This window comes from Sarcophilus harrisii, chromosome 5, assembly GCF_902635505.1.
Source record: "Sarcophilus harrisii chromosome 5, mSarHar1.11, whole genome shotgun sequence".
In the NCBI taxonomy this organism is placed as follows: Eukaryota; Metazoa; Chordata; class Mammalia; order Dasyuromorphia; family Dasyuridae; genus Sarcophilus; species Sarcophilus harrisii.
In genome coordinates this window covers 191,101,415-191,124,224 of record NC_045430.1, presented here as the reverse complement: position 1 = coordinate 191,124,224, position 22,810 = coordinate 191,101,415, and the positions used below count along the sequence as shown (strand labels likewise).

The 22,810-nt window shown below is 36.5% G+C and overlaps 1 gene segment (V, D, J or C); it reads right to left on the bottom strand.

Moving 5' to 3' along the window:
* Positions 1-855: 855 nt before the first annotated feature.
* On the bottom strand, positions 856-22,167 carry LOC111721222. The segment is given in 3 exon segments: positions 856-1,277; positions 1,402-1,494; positions 22,113-22,167. Coding segments are annotated over 3 exon segments (570 nt in total).
* Positions 22,168-22,810: the final 643 nt, after the last annotated feature.

The window sequence follows — 22,810 nt, the reverse complement described above, 5'->3', positions numbered from 1 at the left end:
GGGGGAGTCAAGCAATATCCTGGGTGTGAACAACCCTTAATCATATGCAGTTGGATTTATATAGTGTAATAATTTTTACCAAACAGTATAATAAATCATTATTCCCTATGTAGCTCACCCTGGTTGGAAATCAGGTTGCTGTAGTTCAATGACTGAGCAGATATTAAGGAAGTAGAAAGTCGATGCAGGAAATATGATGGTGATGGTAGTAGTGGTGTTCCATCATTTCAGTTAGGTCCCACTTTTCATTACCTCATTTCTTTATCTTCATTACCTTGGCAAAGATACTGGCATAGTTTGTCATTTCCTTCTCCAGCCCATTTTACAGATGAGGAAACTGAGGTGATTAGTTTCTATAAGTTGAGTAAGTAGAAGAGATATTAAATATAAACTTGAAGGGAGATAAAAATAAAAGATTTTTGTTTTAGCTGTTTCTTCAGGGCTAATAATAGTGATGACTTGCTACTTTCAAGTTCAACTTTTAAAGTTCATCAACTTTTAAAATTCATCTATTCAATCTCCCTCATACAGATGTGGAAATTGAAGCTTCCAATGCCAGACAAGAACACTGCAGACTCAAGGCTCAAAACACAAGTCCAGAAATCAGTGGATCTCTTGTTACTCCCATCTACCCCAGTTATTGTAATTCTTGTTGTTAGTGAACAAACTTAATATTGGACCTTATATACCAATCCCTTGTGGATCTGTCTTGTAAGACTGCTTTCCATAGCACCTAAATACTTTCTGGCTGATCTGATGAATGTGAAATCATTAACTCCTACAAAGCTGAGGATGACAGTGTTCCACCTGGGATGACCTTCTTTCCCCATTTTACCCCTCATCTCAGAGATCTACTCACAGAATGACTGTTGGCCCCTCTCCCCTGACCATGGTCCTGTCCTCCCTCTCACCTCCAGCTGCTTCCTGTGTTGTGTCTGGGGGAGGTTTGTGTACAGAGATAGTGGAATTTTGGAGCACTGTGGTATCACTGGTAGAACAGAAATACATGGCTGTATCTTTGGACTCAAGAGATCCAATTTGAAGATTCAAGTGGGTTTTGTTCACACGATTAGGTTTGAAATGATCGTTGTTAGTGAAGTTCCCAAAGAGCTCATTATTATTGAAATAAAACATGAGCTGCAGTCCTTCCTTGTCATCTTGTCGATACCAGTACATATAGTCATGATTCAAATTCTGTTGACAATTCAGGGTAGCTTCCTGTCCCTTCTCTTTGACTAAGCGTTTTGGGGTCTGGGTGACCCCACCATCCATAGAACCTGGAAAGGAAGAAAATTGAAGGTGGGAATCAGAACCTAGGGATGGATTTTATGTCACTTGGCAGCACAGTGGAAAATTTCAGAGTCTAGCCTGACAAATCCTTTGCACATGTCCCCAACTCACCTATCCCCAGGAGAAAAATGGCCGTGCACAAGTGGAAATTGATGCTCATGATTGGGGTAGGAAGAGCATGTCTCCCCATCATTAGGTTTTGATCTATGAGGTAGAAGAGGATAAGAATACTTGGTGAGAGGGGTGCCCACCCCTAGGTGGAGCTAATATGTGATGTCATTATTTCTAGCCATTGGAAAGGCACTTGTGTTCTATATGGAACTTTTCTTGTGGCCAGAGGAAAGGAGACTTTAGTCCAAGCCAGAAAAGGGTTGATAATCTTGGTGTTTATACAAGTCACATACATGTACTTTTTCTTCCTCTCTGCTTAGCATGGAGAAATGAATTTCCCACAACATTCCTCAGAATTGTATGGTCTTCTAAGCTCAGGTTAAATCCTTCAAAGATGAGGAACTCATTTTCTCCCAAGACTTCATGTTCTATGTTCTGGACTGCCATTACAGATGGAGTGGCAAACCTGAACTCCTAGACAGATCTGAATTCCAATCCCATGTTGAACATGTACTAATTGTATGACTAGTTAAGTCTTCTATTTTCTTTCTGAATTTCCTCATCGAGAAAATGAGGAAATAATCATTGCATCTACCTCTCAAAGTTGTTGTGAGATTCCAATGAGATATTTCTGAAATGCTTTGCTTTGCAAACTTTAGAGCACTATATAAATGCTCTCTATTATTATAAAGGCTTTCCTCCCACTTATAGTGAACCAAATTGTGCAGCTCTCTAGCTTCCCCCTATTGCTTCTGTTCTCTAGGGCCAAGCAAATGAAATCTAATCTCTCCTCTGCATGATAATTATTTACATCATTGAAGACAGTTCCTGCTTACACCCTAAGCCTCTCTTCAGGCTAAATATTAATCTTTTCTATGGCAGAGTTTGGGGTTCTGCCAGCTTGCTGCTATTCTTCTTCATAAGATATGTCTCAACTTGTCAATTTTCCTCCTTAAACCAGATATAATACTCTAGCTTCTATCTGACTAGAGTACAGTATTGTAGATTTATAAATCTAGTTGTCTCTTCATTGCATGCTTTAATGCTGAGGCTGAAACAGAGCACAAAGCATGAAGGAAAAATGTTACTCAAAATGCAAATCATGGGGGAAAAAATTGACTTGGAATCAGCTTTGAATCTACTATTCTAGTTCTTCTATTCATTATCTGCTATGACCCTAGACACCTTTTAGTGTCTTGCTTTTCTCCTTTAAAATGGATCTGTAGGAATTTTGGGGGCAGTGTGATCCAGTGAAAAGAATGGTATGTTTGAAGTGAAAGGACTTGATTTTACTGCCTGGCTACTACCATATAAATTTTGCTTGTGTGATCTTATGTAAGTCCCTTTTCCCTGAGCCTCAGTTTTGTTTTTGTTTCCTAAATAAAATAACAAGGTTGAGTTATAAGGCCTTTACTTTTCCTCCCAGCTCATAATCTACAATTTATTATTATTATTATTTTTACTGAGGCAGTTGGGGCTAAGTGACTTGCCCAAGGTCCCACAGGTAGGAAGTGTTAAGTGTCTGAGGTCCTGACTTCAGGGCTCATGCTTTATCCACTGCGCCACCTAGCTACCCCTAAACAATTTTTTTACACTTTGATTCACATATTAATTCATTTAATCCTCACAACAATTCTGTAAAGTAAGGCTAACTTTATCCCCACTTTACAGAGGAGGCCAAAGAAATCAAGAAAGAATAAGTGACTTGTTTAGTCACATAGCCAGTAAGTGTCTGAGAGAGGATTTGAACTGAGTTTGCCCGACTTTAAGCCCTACCCTCTATATAGTGTCTTTCTCTAGATGTCAACTGATCAGTCTCTCTCCTTCAATAGATAAGAGACAAGACTGCCAACTTAAAAGGACACAGGACTGAGTGCTAAATATATCCAGATATATACACAAACAAACCTGATATATTTATTATGCAATTCATATTTAACTCAATGTAAAAAGTTACTTCAAAAAAACATGGAGTCATGGACAGAAATTGGCTTGGAATCAAGTGAACCTGAATTCAAATCCCAGTTCTGAATAACCTTTGACTGGATGATCTTGTCCAAGGAACCTAACAACTCCCTGTGCCCTCATATATCTCTTTATGACACTAAATGGCAGAAAAATAGCCAATCTTCATTGATGAAGGGAGCTTTATTACTGGAAGTTCCCTATACCAAAAAAACATGGGTCCAAACCAAAAAGATACTATTAAGTTTGAAAATATACTGAAATGGGGGACTCTACCCACTCCTATCCTGCCCAGGTGCTACATAGCTGGAGTTTGGTCACTATACCAGTTCCTTAATTAATCTCAGCCTTCCTTTCCCACCCTCTTATGTTTCCTGTGTGGAACTATAGGAAGTTTTAGCTAGGAGGAGAGTCTCTGCTTGACTGTGAATATACTGCTGACACAGAGACAGACAGCTGAATCCATGAACTCCATAGATTGTATTTTTAGCTTGCAGATTAAAGTTTTATAACATAGAGCTGAAAATCAAGTCCCTGAACAAATTGTTCATTCAGAATTTAAACTCTTCCCCCAGGAGTTACTGGTACCAAAAAACATAGGTGTGTCCTTTAATTGGGTCACATCTAAACACTACGTTCTTCCCTTTCTCTGGGATAGATATGTTGTAGTGTGGGGGACTCCAGCATCCAAGAAGCTTGTGAGGGGAAAAAAATGTAAACATGAGTCAGAATCCGACCTGGAAGTTGCCATTTCTACCATAAAAGAAAGCTTGGGAGGGGGTGGGCTGGCAAGCTCAAGAGAGCATTTGCCTTTGTATCTGGGACTCACCAGCTCCTAGCAGACAAATGGAGACAGAGTAAAGGAGCCTGGTATTAATGACCAACACTTTATAGAACTGAATTATCTCTCGTTTATGGGTCTACAATAATACAGGTTGCTCATAATTTGTTTATGTCGATTCCACTTCCTCATTCAAAAGTTTGTGTAGGAGAGTTGAGTCTCCCAACAGACTGACTCAGCACTACCTGTGTATGTGGGCTGAATGGTGTTTAATCATCATCTAGACTCTAACTTCTTAAACTATGGGTTGTGACACCATGTGGAGTTATGTAACTGAACATGGGGGTCATGAAATTATGATTTATTATCAGTACATGTTTTATTTGTATACTTGTATATTTATATATTTATAAACTCAAACTTGTAAACACAAACTTATAAACTTATAAACTCAAGGTCATATAAAAATTTCTCAGACAAAAAGAGGTCACAAGTAGAAAAAGTTTTAAAAACTCTGATCTAGACTAGGACATCTAATCTCTTTGATGGTCGAATGAAGCCTATGAAATCTTCCTCAAAATAAACATGTTGTAGAAGGTGTCTGAGGTCCTTTTCAGATTTATGGTCTTATTATCTTAAAAACCTTCTACTCCTTTTTACTTGTTTTTGTAGTGTTATTTTACAAATAGAGAAATTCATTACTGTTTCCTTTCTTTTCCTCTCTTCCATTCCTATTCTAGGGATAAGTTTAATCAAAGGTCTTAAATATTTTGATTTTTACTTTATTTTTAATTTTTTTTATTATAGCCTTGTATTTACAAGATATATGCAAGGGTGATTTTTCAGCATTGACCCTTGCAAAACCTTCTGTTCCAACTTTTCCCCTCTTTCCCCCACCCCCTTCCCTTGATGGCAGGTAGTCCAATACATGTTAAATATGTTAATTTACTTTATTTTTTAAAAGTTACTATTGTGTTCTTAATACAACTCAGAAAATGTGTATTGAGTGTTCACGAAGAACAAAGCACTGCATTAGATAGAAGAGATTCTGAAGGCAGAACTCAAATAGTTCTTGCTTTCAATACATAGTAGGGGACAAAATATGGACACAGATAAGCAAATGAATCATTCTGCTATACTGATGTCCTGCCTTGTAACTGAAACACAAATACCTTCACACAATTAAATTACCCACAAAAATGATATGTTAGTATCATGTTATCCACTACCCCACATGCCTGCAAATGGCAGATGATTCCTATATCTTTAACAAGAAAATCCCAAATAGGGTGACAAAGAGTTGGATATGACTGGAAAACGACTGAAGCATCCAAGACTAGGTTTTTCAATATATGCTACACATAGAAACACAAACGAATATATTTATTGTATAACCTACATTTACCCCCATATAAAGGGATACTTTGAAAGTGTATCGGTTTCTAAGTTACAATGGCAAAGATTTGAGAGATGAGGAAGAAATCTGGAACCTAGAGTCTAGAAAGGAGTTTGATGTTATAATTATCAAGGAATACAGTAAATATATATGCATATATTGAATTTAACAATAACAATTGTAACAATAACAAAAAACAATATTTTACAATGTTTAACATATATTGGATTAGTTGCCATCTAGGGGAAAGAATGGGGAGAAGGGGAGGGAAAATGGAAGACAAAGTTTTGCAAGTGTTAATGTTGAAAGATTATCCATGCCTGTATCTTGAAAATAAAAACTTTAATAAAAAGTTTTTTAAAAAGGAATACAGAAGAGAGATCTGTCACTTGTTTTTTCAGCTTGCTAGCTCTCAAGAAATCGATGACCACAAAGAATAAAAACATTGTGCCATAGAAGAGTTGGGCAGAAATGGATGTCCCCAGCTTAGAGATATGGTCCTTTAGGCTGAAAGTTAAAACTGATATGGTGCTCAATTTCCTAATAGATGGAACAACCTGTTTTAGCTCTCTTTTCACCGACTCCTCCAGATTGAAATTGTTCTTTGACCAGGCAAGTCTCATTTCCTCATCCCTTCTTTCCTATGTTCTTTACAGCCTTTTATACCTCATATGAGAATTCACAAGTCGGGTAGTCTAGTTATAGTCGTGGTTTTCTCCCCTTCTCCATCGCCCAGTAGCTTTACATTGATAATTACTATTTCTGCCTATGCATGTATTGTTCATCTGGGAAGAGAAAAAACAACAATAAAAACAACTTTGCCCTCTCCTTCAATATATAGATGCAACACAGGGCAAGACTTTGGGATAGAGGGGAATAGAAGTTGTTTGCCCTTCATTCTCTAAGATGACCATGACATCAAGGAGATGATGCCATGACATGCAAGTAAATTGGATTTAAGTGAGGGAGGGCTGTGCAAAATCACCAGCCTCACTCTTTCCTCCAGAGCCATCTGGGCCCAATGGCCAGATATGGATCAGGACAACTAGAGATGGCCCCCGATGCAATGGGAGACCTTGGCCTTTTTATGCTCAAATATTTTGCAGGTTTCATTTTGACTGGGGCAACATTCAATCAGTGATTAAGACTAGGTAAGAAAGAAATGAAACAAAGAATGACCTTTTTATCCAGTAAAATAAAAGGAGTCAATCTGGAAGAAGAAAGTGATGAATGCTTCAAGCAATACCATTTTAAAAAGTTTTTTCATTTTCTCTTTCTCTATCCATATCTTATCATCAGGTAATCATGCTTGATGATGATTAATTTCCATAGAACCACAGTACCCCCTAGCGACCAATAGGGAAGAATCACCAGGATTCATCTGCCAGGAAGACCTGGGCAACAAGGTACAGAACATAACTGGTACAGTGGAACTAGCTCTGTGGTTTACTACCTGCGTGACTTTAGATAAATCATTTACTCCCTCTGGGTCTCAGTTTCCTCATTTCCGAAGCTTTTAGCTCTTTTAGCTCTAAATTCATCATTGTAAAGCTTAGAGAGAAGACTGGGAGAAGATCTAATAAAAGGTCTTTCATCTCTCGATTTATTTTCCCTCTGCCTGCCTAGTAGCCAACATTTTTAACACATCTGCTTACTTCTTTTAACTAAATGTCTCTTCTTCCCAATTTTTGCCTTAACTGTAAAGAAGGCAGGAGTGAATTAGAGAAAAACAACAACAACAAAATTCAATTGGAGCAATGAACCAAAACTCTGTTGGAATTTTAGGAATTTTCCTAATTGGGAGCTCTGGGGTACTGTGGTTATGCTGCTAACTCTTTCACCTCATGTAAATGCCCTGAAATAGCAGAAGAAACTGCATGGATTATAGAGAAGTTTTTGGCAATGTATGAAAGATTAAAACTGCATCAAGATTTTGGGAGCAGACTGTTTTACTTGTATATCAAAAATTGAATTAATTTTTGTAATAAATATATGGAGAAAAAGGAATGAGAGGGCAGTGGCCAGAAAAAAAAAAAAAGATCCTATCCCAAACTACCCTGCCAAACAAGAGAAAGCAAAAAGGATCTGCTGGGTTAGCCAGAAGTATCCAACACAGTGACACCCACGGGTACCAATCCCCTCTCTACCTTAAAGATTGTTTTACCACTGAACTATAGAACTTTAGATTGTCACTCCCTAGAGAGCCCCAGGGAAAGAAGGGAACTCATTGGCAAAAGAATTCATTGTTCTCTCTAGTGAGGATGGCAGGTGCTTACAGTGCTCAAGGATGTATTTCTTGGGTTTGCATTCCTCTGGAAACCTTCCCTGTGTCATTCCCAGGTGAGCAAATAGGAAAATCACCATTTCCTGGCATTTCCAAATATCCAGACCTCAGATACAGGTCTCACATACCAGGTGCATTTTTTCATTACTTAGACTCCTGACCTTAGGTCCCCTTTTCTGTTCCTTCCTATGCCTCTGGGTAACATTCATTCAGACCTCAACTCTTAAGGTTCTTATGAGATCAGGCATTTTAGGTCTAGATTTGGAAGTGATCATAGAGGACATCAAGTCCAACATTCTTTAGCAATGAAGAAGTAAAGAGAAGTAAAATTTGCCCAAAATCCCATATCAAGGACAATTCCAAGATCAGCAATCTAAATTAAGTATTCTTTTCACTATCAGACTTTGCATCAAGTGCTAACATACAAATAGAGCAAAAGCAAAAACCCTGATCTGGAAGAGCCCAAAATACAGCATGTCCCAAAAGTCTTAGTGCACTTTTCAGCTCTTTAAGCTTTCATTTCAGCTGATCAAGCTTCAATAGCTTAAAACTGTATTAAGACTTTGGGGATACTCTGCATAAATATGGAGTGACAGGGAGTAAGTTACCTGAAGTAAATAAGGAAGAATGACTAATTTGGGCACAATTTGATGGTAGTGGTACTTGTGGTGGTCAAGGATAAGTGACTTCACAGGATGATGTCTTGTCTTGAACATGAATTGGATTTAAGTGAAGCTGCATTGCCTCACTGTCTCTTCCCAGAATCATCCAACTCCTGTGGCAGGATAAAAATCAAGATGGCCGATGATGGCTTGGGATGCAATGAATAACTTTGGCGTCTTTAATGTCTGACCAAACTCTATGTTCTCCATAATGCCTGTCAGCTTCCTTCGTGGATCATTGAAACAAACTATTCTCATCCTCCCATCCCACTGGGGGAAGTAAGTCTTCATATGTTTGGGATATACCTTCCCCTAACTCACTGACCAGTATAAAGCCTATTGGTTATCTTCAACAATGCTCATCAGTGCTACAGAGACATGAAATAAAGAAGTCTTCACACTTTGGCAGATTAGTCATGGACTACAATATGGAAACCATGTGGTCTAATGAGAAGCACACAGGCCCTAGAATGAAGTAGGTATTAGCAGTATCAACATCACAGTTTTATAGATGAGGGCACAGTATCTCAGAATGCTTCATTGATGTTGTCCATGATCAATAGCTAATGAATATCAAATATGGGATTTGAGCCCATATCTGGACTCCAGCATTCTATCCACCATCATCCCAAACAGTGTTGGAGAATAAGAAGATACTTCAATTTGGATCTTACCCTCCCATCCCAAAAGTGTGTGCGCCTAGGCTGGTCACTAAAACTCTCTGAGGGTCTCACCCATAACTAACGGCACTCATCTCACAGGGTTATTTTAAGATCAAATGAGATAGTGTACGCAAAGTACTTTGCAAATTCTAAAATTCTGTTTAAACATGATTATTATATTAGACATCTAGCAGCACCTGTACTCAGAGCAATTTGGATTCAAATTCTACCTTTGATATTTACCAGTTACATGATCTAGGACAAATTACCTATTTATGTATTCCAGGCACCTCCTTAGGACTTATTTAGCAAATCATAATTCTGAACTGGAAGAGCGAGTTGGTATTCTCATGCCTTCATATATTTATGTAATCATGAAACATTTCTTAGAGCAGGGGATTTCAATCCAGGAGTTAAAAGTAGTAATATAAAATTTGTCTAGATTTTTCTTTGTAAAACTATCACATAGAGTGATGGAACAGGAGAGGAAGGTGACCATTCTTTTTTCTAATAACAGAGAAGTAGGGGAAGAATCTATTCTCAAAGCTTTGAGCTATTCCCTTAATAAGTAAAGAAACTTTGGCTCCTAGTAGTTCAAATCTCACCTGCATGCCAGTCTTCATTCATTCATTCATTTATTCATTCAGAATTTATTAAGGTCCTATTACACATGCTAAATTGTGCTAAATAACTGGGAACAACATCACAAAAATTAAACAGTCTCTACCCTCAAGGGGCTTACATTCTAAAGCAATGTAGCTTTTGCTCCCCAGCTTCCTGATAAATGGATAGTTGCCAGAGAGGTTAAGGATGGCATATATACCTATAAACATCAGAAACCTTTATGAGGTTTTGTAAACAAAAATGGTTTTGTAAAAACTACAAACAAAAAAAAATACTTTTACCTACAGATAATGGAGATATTGAATCTCTGGGATCTATAATACAATGTATATAATTTAATATATAATAAGATACATACTTGTCACTTTATGGGTACAGTGAGAAGGCAGTATAAATATTTTACACATGGGGAAAGTGAGACCCAGAGATACTTTGTGACTCTAAAGGGATACTAGCCTGACTAAATCTACTTTAAGGCTAGAGAATCCAGCTGTATCTACACAGTTCTAAAAACAATCAGTTGTTAGGATCTCTTTCAAACAGCTCATCAATTTAAGAATGAAAAAAATTATTTACATATGTATATGTATTTATGTACATGCAAATTATTATTATATAATGACCAGGAAGAGGAACCAAATTTATGTTCCTTACTATGCCAAGAACAGACTGTGCACAGCATTTCAACAAAAGTTTGCAGGTGGGTGGGGTAGTAGAAGGAAAAGCACTGGGATAGAAGAAAACATATCCTAGCCCCAGATTACAGAATATTAGTACCGGAAAGGACTTCAGAATTAATTCTGTTATAGAAGAGGGAACTGTGACTGAGAGAGGAGAAATGACACTTAAAGTCTCTCAAGATACAAGGGGCAAAGTTGAGCCTTCTAGCCAGATTCTCTGACTCCAATTAGTATTTCAACAATTCCACCTACACATGTGCTGGGATAGAAACTTTAAACTTTCATGTGACCTCCCACACCATCTTCCATCATGGACTCATGTAGTTATGATGTAATCCCACCTGCTTCTCTTCTTTTTTATTCCTCCTTTCTGTTTTCCAGGGATTTGGGCCAATAATAAAGATGATGAAAAGATTGTTACGGGTTATACCTATGCCAAGAATTCACCTACTTACTACTAAAAATCCCTGAAAATTGGCTTTTGTTTCTATAGAAGGACCTTCATCAGTAGCAAGCTCAGAATGGAGTCAACTGCTCTCTCCTATAGATTATAAGCATTGTCAAAGGCTCCTCTGAATATAAACCTAAACCACTGCCTATTAATGCACCAAATCCTAGAACCTATAGTTTCTCCATGGGATAGGGCAGGAATCAAGGTCTAAAAAATGCAATGGATTTTCAGTGATTTTAGGTCAATAAATATTCTCCCATGATCTTAAAAGTTGGAAGCTACCTCCTCTTACTTAAAATAAACCCTTGTACCCAGGTCCTAGTTTCTATTTTTTTTTTTAGAACTTCCTCTTTCTCTTAATTATCATCAAACTTTTTTTTTATTTTTTTCTACAGTCTTTCCTCTCTTCCTTCAAAAAGACATGGGTACCACTCTGCTAAAAAAAAAAAAAAAAAAAAAAAAAACTGTGGAAAAAAAAAAGAAAAAAAGAAGAAAAGAAAAAACTCTGTGTGTCCTTCATAAATGTTATAGTTAATGTCCCAAACATTTTGAATGAATGGTTTGCTTATTTTCTAAGTAATCCCAGTATCTGCATTAGGTCTATGATATAGAAGATAAAATACTAATCTGAGTTTAGTATCCTGCCTCTGATATTTATTAGTTATGGAACCCTCAAAAGGGCTTTCTGTAAAATGAGAAGGTTGAATTCAATAATTTTCTTTGTCCCTTTCCAGATCTAAATATATGCTCCTCTGAATAATACAATCAAGTTTCTTGAGGGCAAGAACTACTTAATTTTCTTTTTTTTAATCTGCTGTAGCCACCTAGCATGGTGACGAGAATGAAGTTGGTACTAAATAAATGCCTTTTGATTGATTATTTAGTTGAAATAGCAAAGAATAGGGGAAAGGTTTACAACTTGCTTTCTTATTGGCTCCAGCCAAATCAATATTGTACATCCTGACCTCAAAAGAATTAGTCCCATTCCTCTTGCAAACATTTTGGAACAAAATAACATAAGGGTTCAAATATTTAGTAAGCATTTAACAAATGATTGTTCACTGACTATCTCCCACAACTCCCTATTCATTCAGTATACTGAAGTCAAATTGAACAGAGTTCAAATTCTGTTCAATTTCAGTTTCAAGTTCTGAACCTGTTTGACATTTTACTCAATCCTTTCCTCACGCCATCTCATCACTTCCCCCTTAAATGCTCTTCCCTCAGGTCTCATTGCAAGATCATGTGTAAAAATCTGGAAATGACATCTAATCCAAACTTCTCATTTTACAGGTGAGAAAACTGAGACCTACATCAGTGTTTTACTTCATCCATTACTGAATTTGGAATCAAGAACCTTAGTTCAATTCCTGGTTTCACTACTTTCTTTCTTACCTTGAAGGGAGAGGGTAAATTCATGTAATTACTATGGGGGTCTCAATAAGATAAGGGGTTGGATTAGATTATTCCTAATATCCCATAAAGCACCAAATCCTCTACCCCACTACATTTATAGCATCTATTCCATGAAACTTTTCCTAAAACTCTTGACTTGATGTGGTCCTTCTCTCCTTTACTGATAGCACTATTTATACTTTACAGAATCTTAGCACTCCTGGAGGAAGAAAATCAAACAAGTATGGAAAAATTAATCTGTTTTCCCCAGTCAGAATCGAAATTATTTATTTATTTACAATGAAATTAATGATTAATAATTAATTTAAATGAATAATAAATAATTAATTTGATTATTTGTTGTGTTTTATTCACATCAAAAAACATTTATTATGAATTTGCTAAATGCAAGGCACTCTGCTGAGAATTAGAAGTAAATATAATCCCTACCCTCCCTCAAGGGTCTTGTTTGTTATATTCTAGCTCCTTGAAGGCAGCAACTTTTCTTAACTCAACTTTCTATAGCCAGCATGAGCTCAGAGAACTAATACTGAATTTGTGCAGCTCCTTCCTCTCCCTGGCATTAGGGTTGAAGTGGAGGAGGAGGAAAATAACCATTTATATAGCACCTATTATGTGCCAAGCACTTTATAAATACTCACAACAATCCCACAAGGAAGGCACTATTATTTCCCCCCAATTTACAATGGAGAGAAATGAATCAGGAGAACATCATAGGAGGAGGAGAGAGAGAAAAGAAAGCTGGGGGCTTATCAGTAAATAGGAGGAAGATTATGGCAATTTTTGGTTATAATGGCCATGAGAAATATGGAGACTGCTGGGATAACTACTTGGAAAAACCTGAGAGAAGTTCTGGCCAAGCAATATTCTGAAAAAGTGTGACAGGAAAGGAGCGTATGCAGGTGTGATGGCAGGTGAGCAGATGCTGGGACAGAGGATTGAAGACTCCAAAGGGAAGCAGGCAAATGGGGGGCGGGGGGGGGGAATGCTATCCATTCACGAGGTCTTAATTCTACTCCTGTTGTTAGGATATCATTAAGTATTGACTAGGATTTTTGCAGGGACTGAGATTTAGTTGAAAGAGGGAAGGAAGGAAACCACTATAAGCCAACAAGTCAACAAGTGTCTATTAAGCATATACTGTGTTCCAGGAAGTGGGCTAAGTTCTAGGTCTATAAAGAAATACAAAAATAGCCTCTGCCATCAAGTAACTTACATTCTAATGAGGAAGATGACATTCAAGTAATGATTTACAACCAAGATGTAGATGGACAGATAGATATACATGCATGTATATTACATATACATAAATACATATACATATGCATATTTTATACATCTACACTATATATATAAATTAATAAATTGGAAGTAATCTCAGAGAGGAGGAATTAGCATTTGGGGAGACAGGAAAAGACTTCTTGTCAAAGGTAGAATTGTATCTGAGACTAGAAGGAAATCAAGAAGGTAGCGAATGAGGAGGGAGTGCTAACTATTTATTGCTTTACTGAAGGGAGCCGAGATGATTCCCTCCTCTACTTTTTAATATCTTTAATAAATTTGTCCTATGGTTAATGTCTTTGTAGCAAAGCTTTAAGTGGATTAGAGGCCCTTAAGAAACAGAGACCAAATTTTGTTGTCCCCAGAAGATACTTCTGGATAGAAGCCTATTCCACACATATTATTGAAAAAAGCTTAAATTATATCTTGCTCCTCTGTGTTTGAGATTTAGGGACTGACAAAGATTACATCTATATCCCTCAGTTTATCTGGCACATACATCAATGTGTTGCATTTTTTTGTTATTGAATTTAAATAACTCCTTTATCTCTAGGACTTGGGCAAGAAATCTAACTAAGTAGAAAATTCTTAATTGGATATTACAAAAGAAGTATTTCTACAACCTTCAGGGAAAAAATAAAATCCTGAATAAGGGAGCCAAAATTCTGGTTTGTTGTAAATCTCCAAAGTAACCATCTAATGTTATTGTCTTCAGAGCTAAAATATCCATAAAAATTTTTAACAGATAAACAAATGTTATTTCCTCAGTTGAAGCTCCTAACAAGACACGTGTGTATATTCAGCCCAATCTTAACCAAAGAAAGGAAAGGAGAGGAATGTGTGGAGAGTCCTTGAGATAAAACTGTAAGATCCAACAGAGCCAGGATAGATTAGAAGGTGAGAGCCTGAACAGACCTGGAGCATCACCTGTCCAAAATCTACCTAAGTTTAGAATGTAAACCTGCTTGATTTATCTTCAGATCAATTCAGAGAGCCAGTGATTTCCTTTTCTTGGGTAGTTTTGTAAAAGGAAAACAACTTAGTGAGAACAAGAACAAAGCCTATGCCTAGAACCCTTCTCTTTATCTTTCTACCTCTATGATACCAGGCAAGTCATTTAACACCTCTTTCTATGCTTCAGGTTCCTCACTTTCAAAAGTAATGATAATAATATTCCTGCCAGCATTACCAGCACCTAACACAGTTGGTGTAAGGATCAAAGGAGATAAGACATTTGAATCATAATTTCTGCCTATCTCATTTTCTCATCTATAAAATGGGACGTGTAAGAATAAAACCTTTGATAACTTAAAACCATTAAAACTATGATGAAGGAGAAAAATTAAGCTTCTACTGCTTGACCCCAGACAGTAGAGCTGGAGCAAAGTGTGGAAGGTAAAAAGAAGTCAACTTTGACTTGATATCTACAAACAAAATAAAAAACACCTTTTTGAGAGCTGCCTCAAAGTGGAAGTCAAAGTCACTCCCATTTGGTATTGCCTTGAGAATTGAAGAATCTCTACTTATGTATATAAATGCAAACTTGCATTTATATTTATATGTACTACAGCTTAAAACTGCACTGACTTTTAGACTTTATGTGTATGCATGTATATGCATGTGTATATATACATACATTCAGATGTACATGTGTTTATGAACACATATGTTTGCATTATGATACATGTATGTACATAACCTAAATTTTATACTCAGACATATACAAGCCTAAATAAAATGCCTTCTTCTTTCTCTTCATTCCAAGGATATCATCGGATCACATGGGCTATCCAGCAGTTATCCTTATCATTACTCTTGCTCCATGACCAATGCAACTCCTTTTTCAATCATACTTGTTTGATGACATACTTTATTCTGGTTCTTTTTCTATATGTTACATGGTGTGACCTGCTTGTGCCCATTATGAAGTTTTCCATTTCCCTCTGAGTGATTCTCCTTTTTAAATAATTTAGGACCATAATATACCAAGCCTTGAAGGCAAACTTATGAGAGGACATGTCCAGGATGGGCAGAATATGAACAAGGTTTCAGGAGAAACATCTCAGACAGACTGTGGAACTTGATTCTCTTTCCCACACCTACACCCCTCTCCCCCACCAAAAAAAAAAATAGTGAAATCCTTTGGAAGATTTCATTAGTCCAGGGGACTAGGGATTCAATCATTCAATAAGCTTCCAGGTCACCTATAGAAAAGCCTATAATAGACTTAGAGACTCAGATTTGATACAGTCTACTTACAGATTGTACCAGTGCAGCAAGTATCCAACTAGCTCAGTCCTATACCCTTGTCTTTTCTGAGCATGTTTTAAGTAACCCTCACTTTTGTTACTTTTGTTAAATGTTAGATGGTTGATAAGTATCTCTTTTCATTCCAATCTATAACCTGAGCCACTGGACCATCCTGAGTCGAGTCAATCAACATACAACAGCTTGAGGTTTGTGTCATTGAAGAAAAAAAAAGCCATAGCAATTAGAGATCACTGATTGAATTGAATATGTAAATATTTATGGAATTCATATGACTGTGGTAAATATGTATGCACATATGTTTTCAATGCTCCCTATCCAGTCTGGCTAGCAAAATCATTCTTGAGTTGAAAAACTGTTTCAATAGTGTGTGTGTGTGTGTGTGTGTGTGTGTGTGTGTATATGTATATATACACACAGACATAGACAATCATCATTGTATGTAGATAGATTTACAAATAATTATATTATATATTATATATAAACATATTTGTTTGTGGTATATATTGTGGCACTATACACATACAAATGCATAATATATATGTATATACATGTTTAGGTTTATATAATATATAAATCTTATATATATAAATGTATATATATATATACATAAAACATACATAGATGCATGTGTCTAAATACACTACATACTGTGGTACCACAGTATTTATAACATTACTTAATAAGGTAAATGTTTCTTGAACCAGCCCCCAGTAATTTCATGGAGGGAATACAGAACAATATTTTCTTTCTACTTTTTTCATCATAGTTATGGCTCTAACAGCTAGGATGATTTGAAAAATACTGTTGAGTTTCCTCAGAAAAATTCTTTGTAATGCTAGAAAATAATTAGGTAATTGATTTATCATCTCCTAATAAGCTCCCTTGGGAAGAAGGTACACCTATAATTCTTATTCTGAACCTGACATTGTGAACACCTTGAGAGCAGGAACTGTGTATTTGTCTTTCTTTGCATCCCTGGAACTTAGCCAGTGTCTGGCATAAAGTGAATATTTAATAAATATTTGTCAATTTGACTTGATTTAACTAATGTGAGGGGGGAGAGGAATTCTCTCTTTGTCTCTCTCCTGTGTCTCTCTGTATGCTGTAGACACACCTCCACATTTTTTGGGGGGGGGTGAGGCAATTTGGGTTAAGTGACTTACCCAAGTCACACAGCTAGGAAGTGTTAAATGTCTGAGGCCAGATTTGAACTCAGGTCTTTCTGACTCCAGGATTGGTGCTCTATCCTGTGCCTTTTAGCTATCCCTCACCTCTACTTTTAGTAGCCCTCCCCTTTAGTGGAACCATCCATGCTGATAACTTCTATTCCTTTTCATTTAGAACAAGGAAATTTGCTGGCCAATCAGATATGGGAAACGAATCAGCTGTGCCTTACTGAGACCCTGCCTGTCTATAAAACCCCTGGTTTCTTACGTGCTCCAGTATTGCTTCAGTTATCCTTGTATGTAAGACTGCCCAACATGACATAAATTTATTGCTCTAGTCTGGAGTTCACTACCCAACATGACAAGATGTGAATCTTACAGGATTGGAAACCCCATTGTCTCCCACAGCATTTGGGAGGAGTGATCAGAAAGCATATGAAGTTAGGAGTCTCAAGACCAAGGAGCCACCTTTCTACAGGAAAGTTTACCATCAATGAACTTTCTTCTACCAAATCTAGAAGCAACTGTAACTGAAATCCAGCATATCTGGTTTTATCTTTCCATTGTTGTCCAACCCCTCTATATTTTCACCATCAGATATCTTCTTGAGTTTTAAGCCTTTCTTTATGTGCATTAAAACACACCCATAATAAGGGCCTATTTCTCCCAACATTCCCTAATCCTTCTGACCTGAAAAATCATTCTTAAGTCCCAGCAGTTTGAGGCATGGGTCACTAGGGATTTTTTTGAAGGTGACAGTGTTCCTACTGAGTGGGCATATTTACTATTTGAGGGAAAGTGATGATATAGTGAAATAGCTTGATTGAAATGAGTCTCTAGTTTAGATCTGGCTCGGTTTAGCTCTAATGAGCATAAAATTACTTCTCTTGCCAGAGAGGGAAGTTCCGGAGCAATATCCATCTTTAGAAGGTAGAGACTATGCCCAATAATAGAAAAAAGATTTTTGTTGGGAAGAAGTTCTATAACATAGAGTGAGAGTTGATACTATCGATCACTCCCTTTAGAATGCAGAACTACAAGAAGGACCACAATTCTGGGGAATGCTAGAAACTATACAGAAGATTAAGAGGAGGCAGGGCAGGAAGAAACATGTGACACTCATGAAATCCCCTGAAGAACAAGAAGGATTATGTTCCTTCATTTCATTTTCCAAGAACTTTTTTTTGAATTCTAAAATTTTTCTTCTATTTTTAACAGAATATTTCTTGTAGCATGTCTATAGGGAAGAACAGGGAAAGGGAGGGAAGAGCTTGTGTCAGAGTATTTGTGGAAGGATCTGATTGTGATTTCCCCAGATTTCTTAGATGAAAAGTATTAGAAGGATGAGAAATTTGCCAAAGTGAATTCTATGACTTTCATTCTTTAAGAGCTTTGTATATATATATATATATATATATATATATATATATATATATATGTGTGTTATATATGTTTGTGTATACATGCATTTATATGTGTATATATGTGTTTTTATGGGTATATGTATGAATATAGTCCATTGGTTGTTGCCTTCATTCTTTTTTTTTTTTTTTTTTTTTTTTTTTCCTGAGGCAAGTGGGGCTAACTGAATTGCCCAGGGTCACACAGTTAGGAAGTGTTAAGTGTCTGAGGTCAGATTTGAACTCGGGTCCTCCCGACTTCAAGGCTGGTGCTCTATCCACTGCGCCTCTTAGCTGCCCTTTTGCCTTCATTCTTAAAGAAGATCAAAATGACATCACTATATTGGGGTCAAGATACAGGGTATACAACTGCGGCTTATCAGACCAATAGAAGCTTGGAAGGCTTTACCACAGGTTGGGCACAAATAGGCCACATGAACATTTGGAATGAAGATGCCTCTAAAGTTGCACATTTCATATTTTTAAGCTACTACAATTTTGCTTTATATATATTACACATGCACATATTATGTATGTATGTGTTTTGAAATATATGTACATGTATGTACAATATTTTTTATGTATTATATGTACTGTACATGTGTGGGAGGTAGGGTAGGACAATGAAAACAATGTTAAATTTAGAATTATAGAATCTAGATTCAAATATTGGCTCTTCTAGTTACTGTCTACCTGATCTTGGACAAGATATTTAATCTCTCTTGACCTCAGTTTTCTCAGCTGCAAAATGCGGAATTGGACAAGACATCTTTGAACATTCCTTCCCTCTATAAAACATTGGTCCTATGATCCTACATATATGGTATATGGATAGAAAATATCAATATAATCACAATTTTCACAACAAGGAAATCCAAAATTCAGATAAATATAATTATGATTGACAGAAAAGAGCCTCTTATCACAATGGTCACAGAGGTCAGTGATCATAGGATTTCATAAAATGACAAATTATCAAGAAATTACGCAAATAATGAATAAATAATTATGCAAATAACTTTTGTCTAGGAAGCAGGACACCTAGCATTCCTGCACCTGTAGCCTAATTCAGACTTTATGCGGAAGAAAATTCTTATTCTCATTTTCCAAAGCTTGATGAATAATAGAAATGAAACCGGATGATTAATACCGATACTAGTGTCCTTTCCACTGTGGCCAAAGTAAAAAGCTGAATTTGGAAATATGAATGATTTGCTAAGTCAATGTTTCCACTCCTCAGCAGGGTTTCATGCCAAGTGGAAAGAGTTAAAAGCAGTGAGTGAGAATTCAGGGTTATACAAGTGTATTCGGATTCCCTAGAATCACCATGAAGACCATTGTCTTCCTTTTATTCCTAGGAGCTGCTGGTAAGTCACTCTTGTTCATTCAGTGAACATTTATTGACCCCTAGGCTAGAGACTGTATGGAATGCAAAGAAGTATATGGCTTGGTTCTAGTTTTCAAGAAGCTTACAACTGAGTTGGGGGAACAAGGTTAACACAAGGAAGGAGTAGCAAATAATAAGGGATATAATAAAATGTTGGATTCTATGGTATAGACTTTTTTGTGTCATGGCTATGCAGAGAAAGGTAAACTTGGTCTAGACACATTAGAAAAGGTTTTAGAAAGCAAAAAGTACTTAAATCAGTAGTGAAGACTAGGAAATACTTTAATAGGTAGAGATTAAAGGAAGGGGAAATTCATATCTTGTTCTTTCCATGTATTTGGGATCATTTAAAAAATAACCATTATGTACTTATCAAATGCCAATTTTGTGGTAGGAATCATGTTAGGAGCTAGGGATCAAAGTTGTTTTTTTGTTTTGTTTTACTGAGGGAATTGGGGTTAAGTGACTTGCCCAGGGTCACACAGCTAGGAAGTGTTAAGTGTCTGAGGCCACATTTGAACTCAGGTCCTCCTGACTTCAGGGCTGGTGCTCTATCCACTGCTCCAATTAGCTGCCTTCAAAGATTTTTTTTAAAAAATAATATAATCCCTGCCTTCAAAAAGGTTAGGTTATTTGAAGGGGGCTGATGGAAAGGTTTGTACAGAGATAAGCATCATAAAATATAGGATGTAATTAGGGGTAAATGAGAGATGACTTTTTGATAAGGAAATGGGAGAAGATTTAGTAAGGGATAGTATTTGAAATGAACCTTGAAGGAAGAGAAAGAATCTGAAAAGTAAGAATGGGCAGGAGTATCTTTCTAGCATAAGGGATTGCTTGATCTAAAAGATAAAAGGTAACAGATGGCATGTCGACTTCATGACATAGGTAATGATCCAGTTTTCCTAGAACATAAAATTCTAAGTTGACTCACCTCTCAAAATTAGACATCCGGTTTGGTCATTTAAAGATGAAGGTTCCTCCTACCCTTCCCTTAGCTCCAATATAAGATGAATTAATATATTAATATATATTATATATCATATCAATATATCAATACTTCAAGGATGAAGTTGTGCTAGAACTTATGTATGTGTGAGTCTTCATCCTTCTACTATCCCAGGTCTCATTCCATCTATGTCCCAATGGATAGTCTATGAGAATTCTAGTGGCCAAAAAGCCCTCATCATCGCCCTGCAACCAACCTGTGAGTGACTTCTCTGAAAATGACTAGGCTGGATCATGGAAAAAAAACAAATGCTGTTGACAAACCTGTACATGAAGCCTTTCCCAGCTAGTTGGGCCAGAGTTTATAGGTGGTTCCCTGAACAAATATAATGCCATTGTTTTCTGAAGTGTAATTTAGCTCAGACTGAGGATTTTGGAGAAATCAGGTTCTCTCTTTTAAAAATAAAATAAAATAAGGGGCAACTAGGTAGCGCAGTGGATAGAACCCCAGCCCTGAAGTCAGGAGGACCTGAGTTCAAATCTGATCTCATATACTTCTTAGCTGTGTGACCCTGGGCAAGTCACTTAATCCCAATTGCTTCAGCAAAAATAAATAAATAATAAATTAAATTAAATAATAGTAATTGGTGTGGGTTCACATCTTTGCTCATACAGTCTTGCCAAGTAAAATCAATATAATTTCCAAAGAGGTATCAGGATGATGACTGTAGTTTTACATATACAGAGCTGGGAATTAACACCATTACTGGACAGAAGATATCAGTATCTCTTTTAAACCCAATAATGGATCTGGGTATTTTTTGAACAGCACCTCCTCCTTTTTTTAATCCTAGGCCCAAAAGGATCTTGAGGGAGGAGTGAGATCATATTCCTTAATCTTTTGGAAGATATAGGAAGAGCCAAGATCATTGTTACCACAACTATGGTTACCTTGTTGCATTTCCAGATCACTGTGACATCATAGTTTGGGGCAAAGCATTTTGATTATAACAACTTAAACTTGAAAAACTTTCTCTCTTTATCCCTGAATATGGAGTTCATACAAATATATTCTTAAAAGATTTTGACTAGTGATGGTGGTGGGCAGTGGCAATGATATTAGGTAATTATTCCAGAGCAAAGAAAGGAAGGTGGGTCACAGTATTGGGAAGATAAAAGCTTATAGAGAAGACAGTGAAGTGAAAAAAATCTAAAGAAACAGTCTTTGAAGACTATGAATCACTGACAAGACTGGAAAGTTGACAATCAAATGTTCTATGTTGTTCACATTCTCTAATAGTTGACTGAAACTTCCCTTTAGCTAATGATCCACTTACCCTTCATTGCTCTGGAATAATTCCTAATATCATGGTCACTGCCCACCAGCACCATTGTCATCCCAAATCTTTAAAAAATACATTTGCATAAAGATTGCATATTTTTCTTTTATTTTTCTTGAGGATTTTTTTTTTTTGGTCTGTGTTTTCTTTCACAGCATGACTTATATGAAAATGTGTTTTGCATAACTACACATGTATAACCTATTTCATATTACTTGCCTTCTCAGTGGGGTATGAAGAAGGAAAGAGAGGAAGAGAGAGAATTTAAAACCCAAAATTTAAAGAAAAAAGAACATTAAAAATGATTTTTATATGTAATTGGGGGAAATAAAATATTATTTTTAAAGGAAAAAGTAGATATTTGAATGACCTACAAATTCAGGGATAAAGAGAAAAATTCAAGTTTTAAGATGTTTTTCAAATAATCTAAAACTATTGATTCAGGTAACTTAAAGATTATTTAACCTAGAGATTACCAAAAATGTTCTGCAAGAGAGGATTGTGTCTACTTAACCCCTGACACCAGAAGTTATAATTCAGAATAGTCACTGATGTGTACCTATAATAGCATTAATGCACTTGATCTAATCATAAATATGAATGGGAAGTCAAATACTTACATCATGTATGTACTATGAGTATGAAGAAAAGAGTATATAACTAAGACCCCTTGAAAGTAGATACATATCACTGAT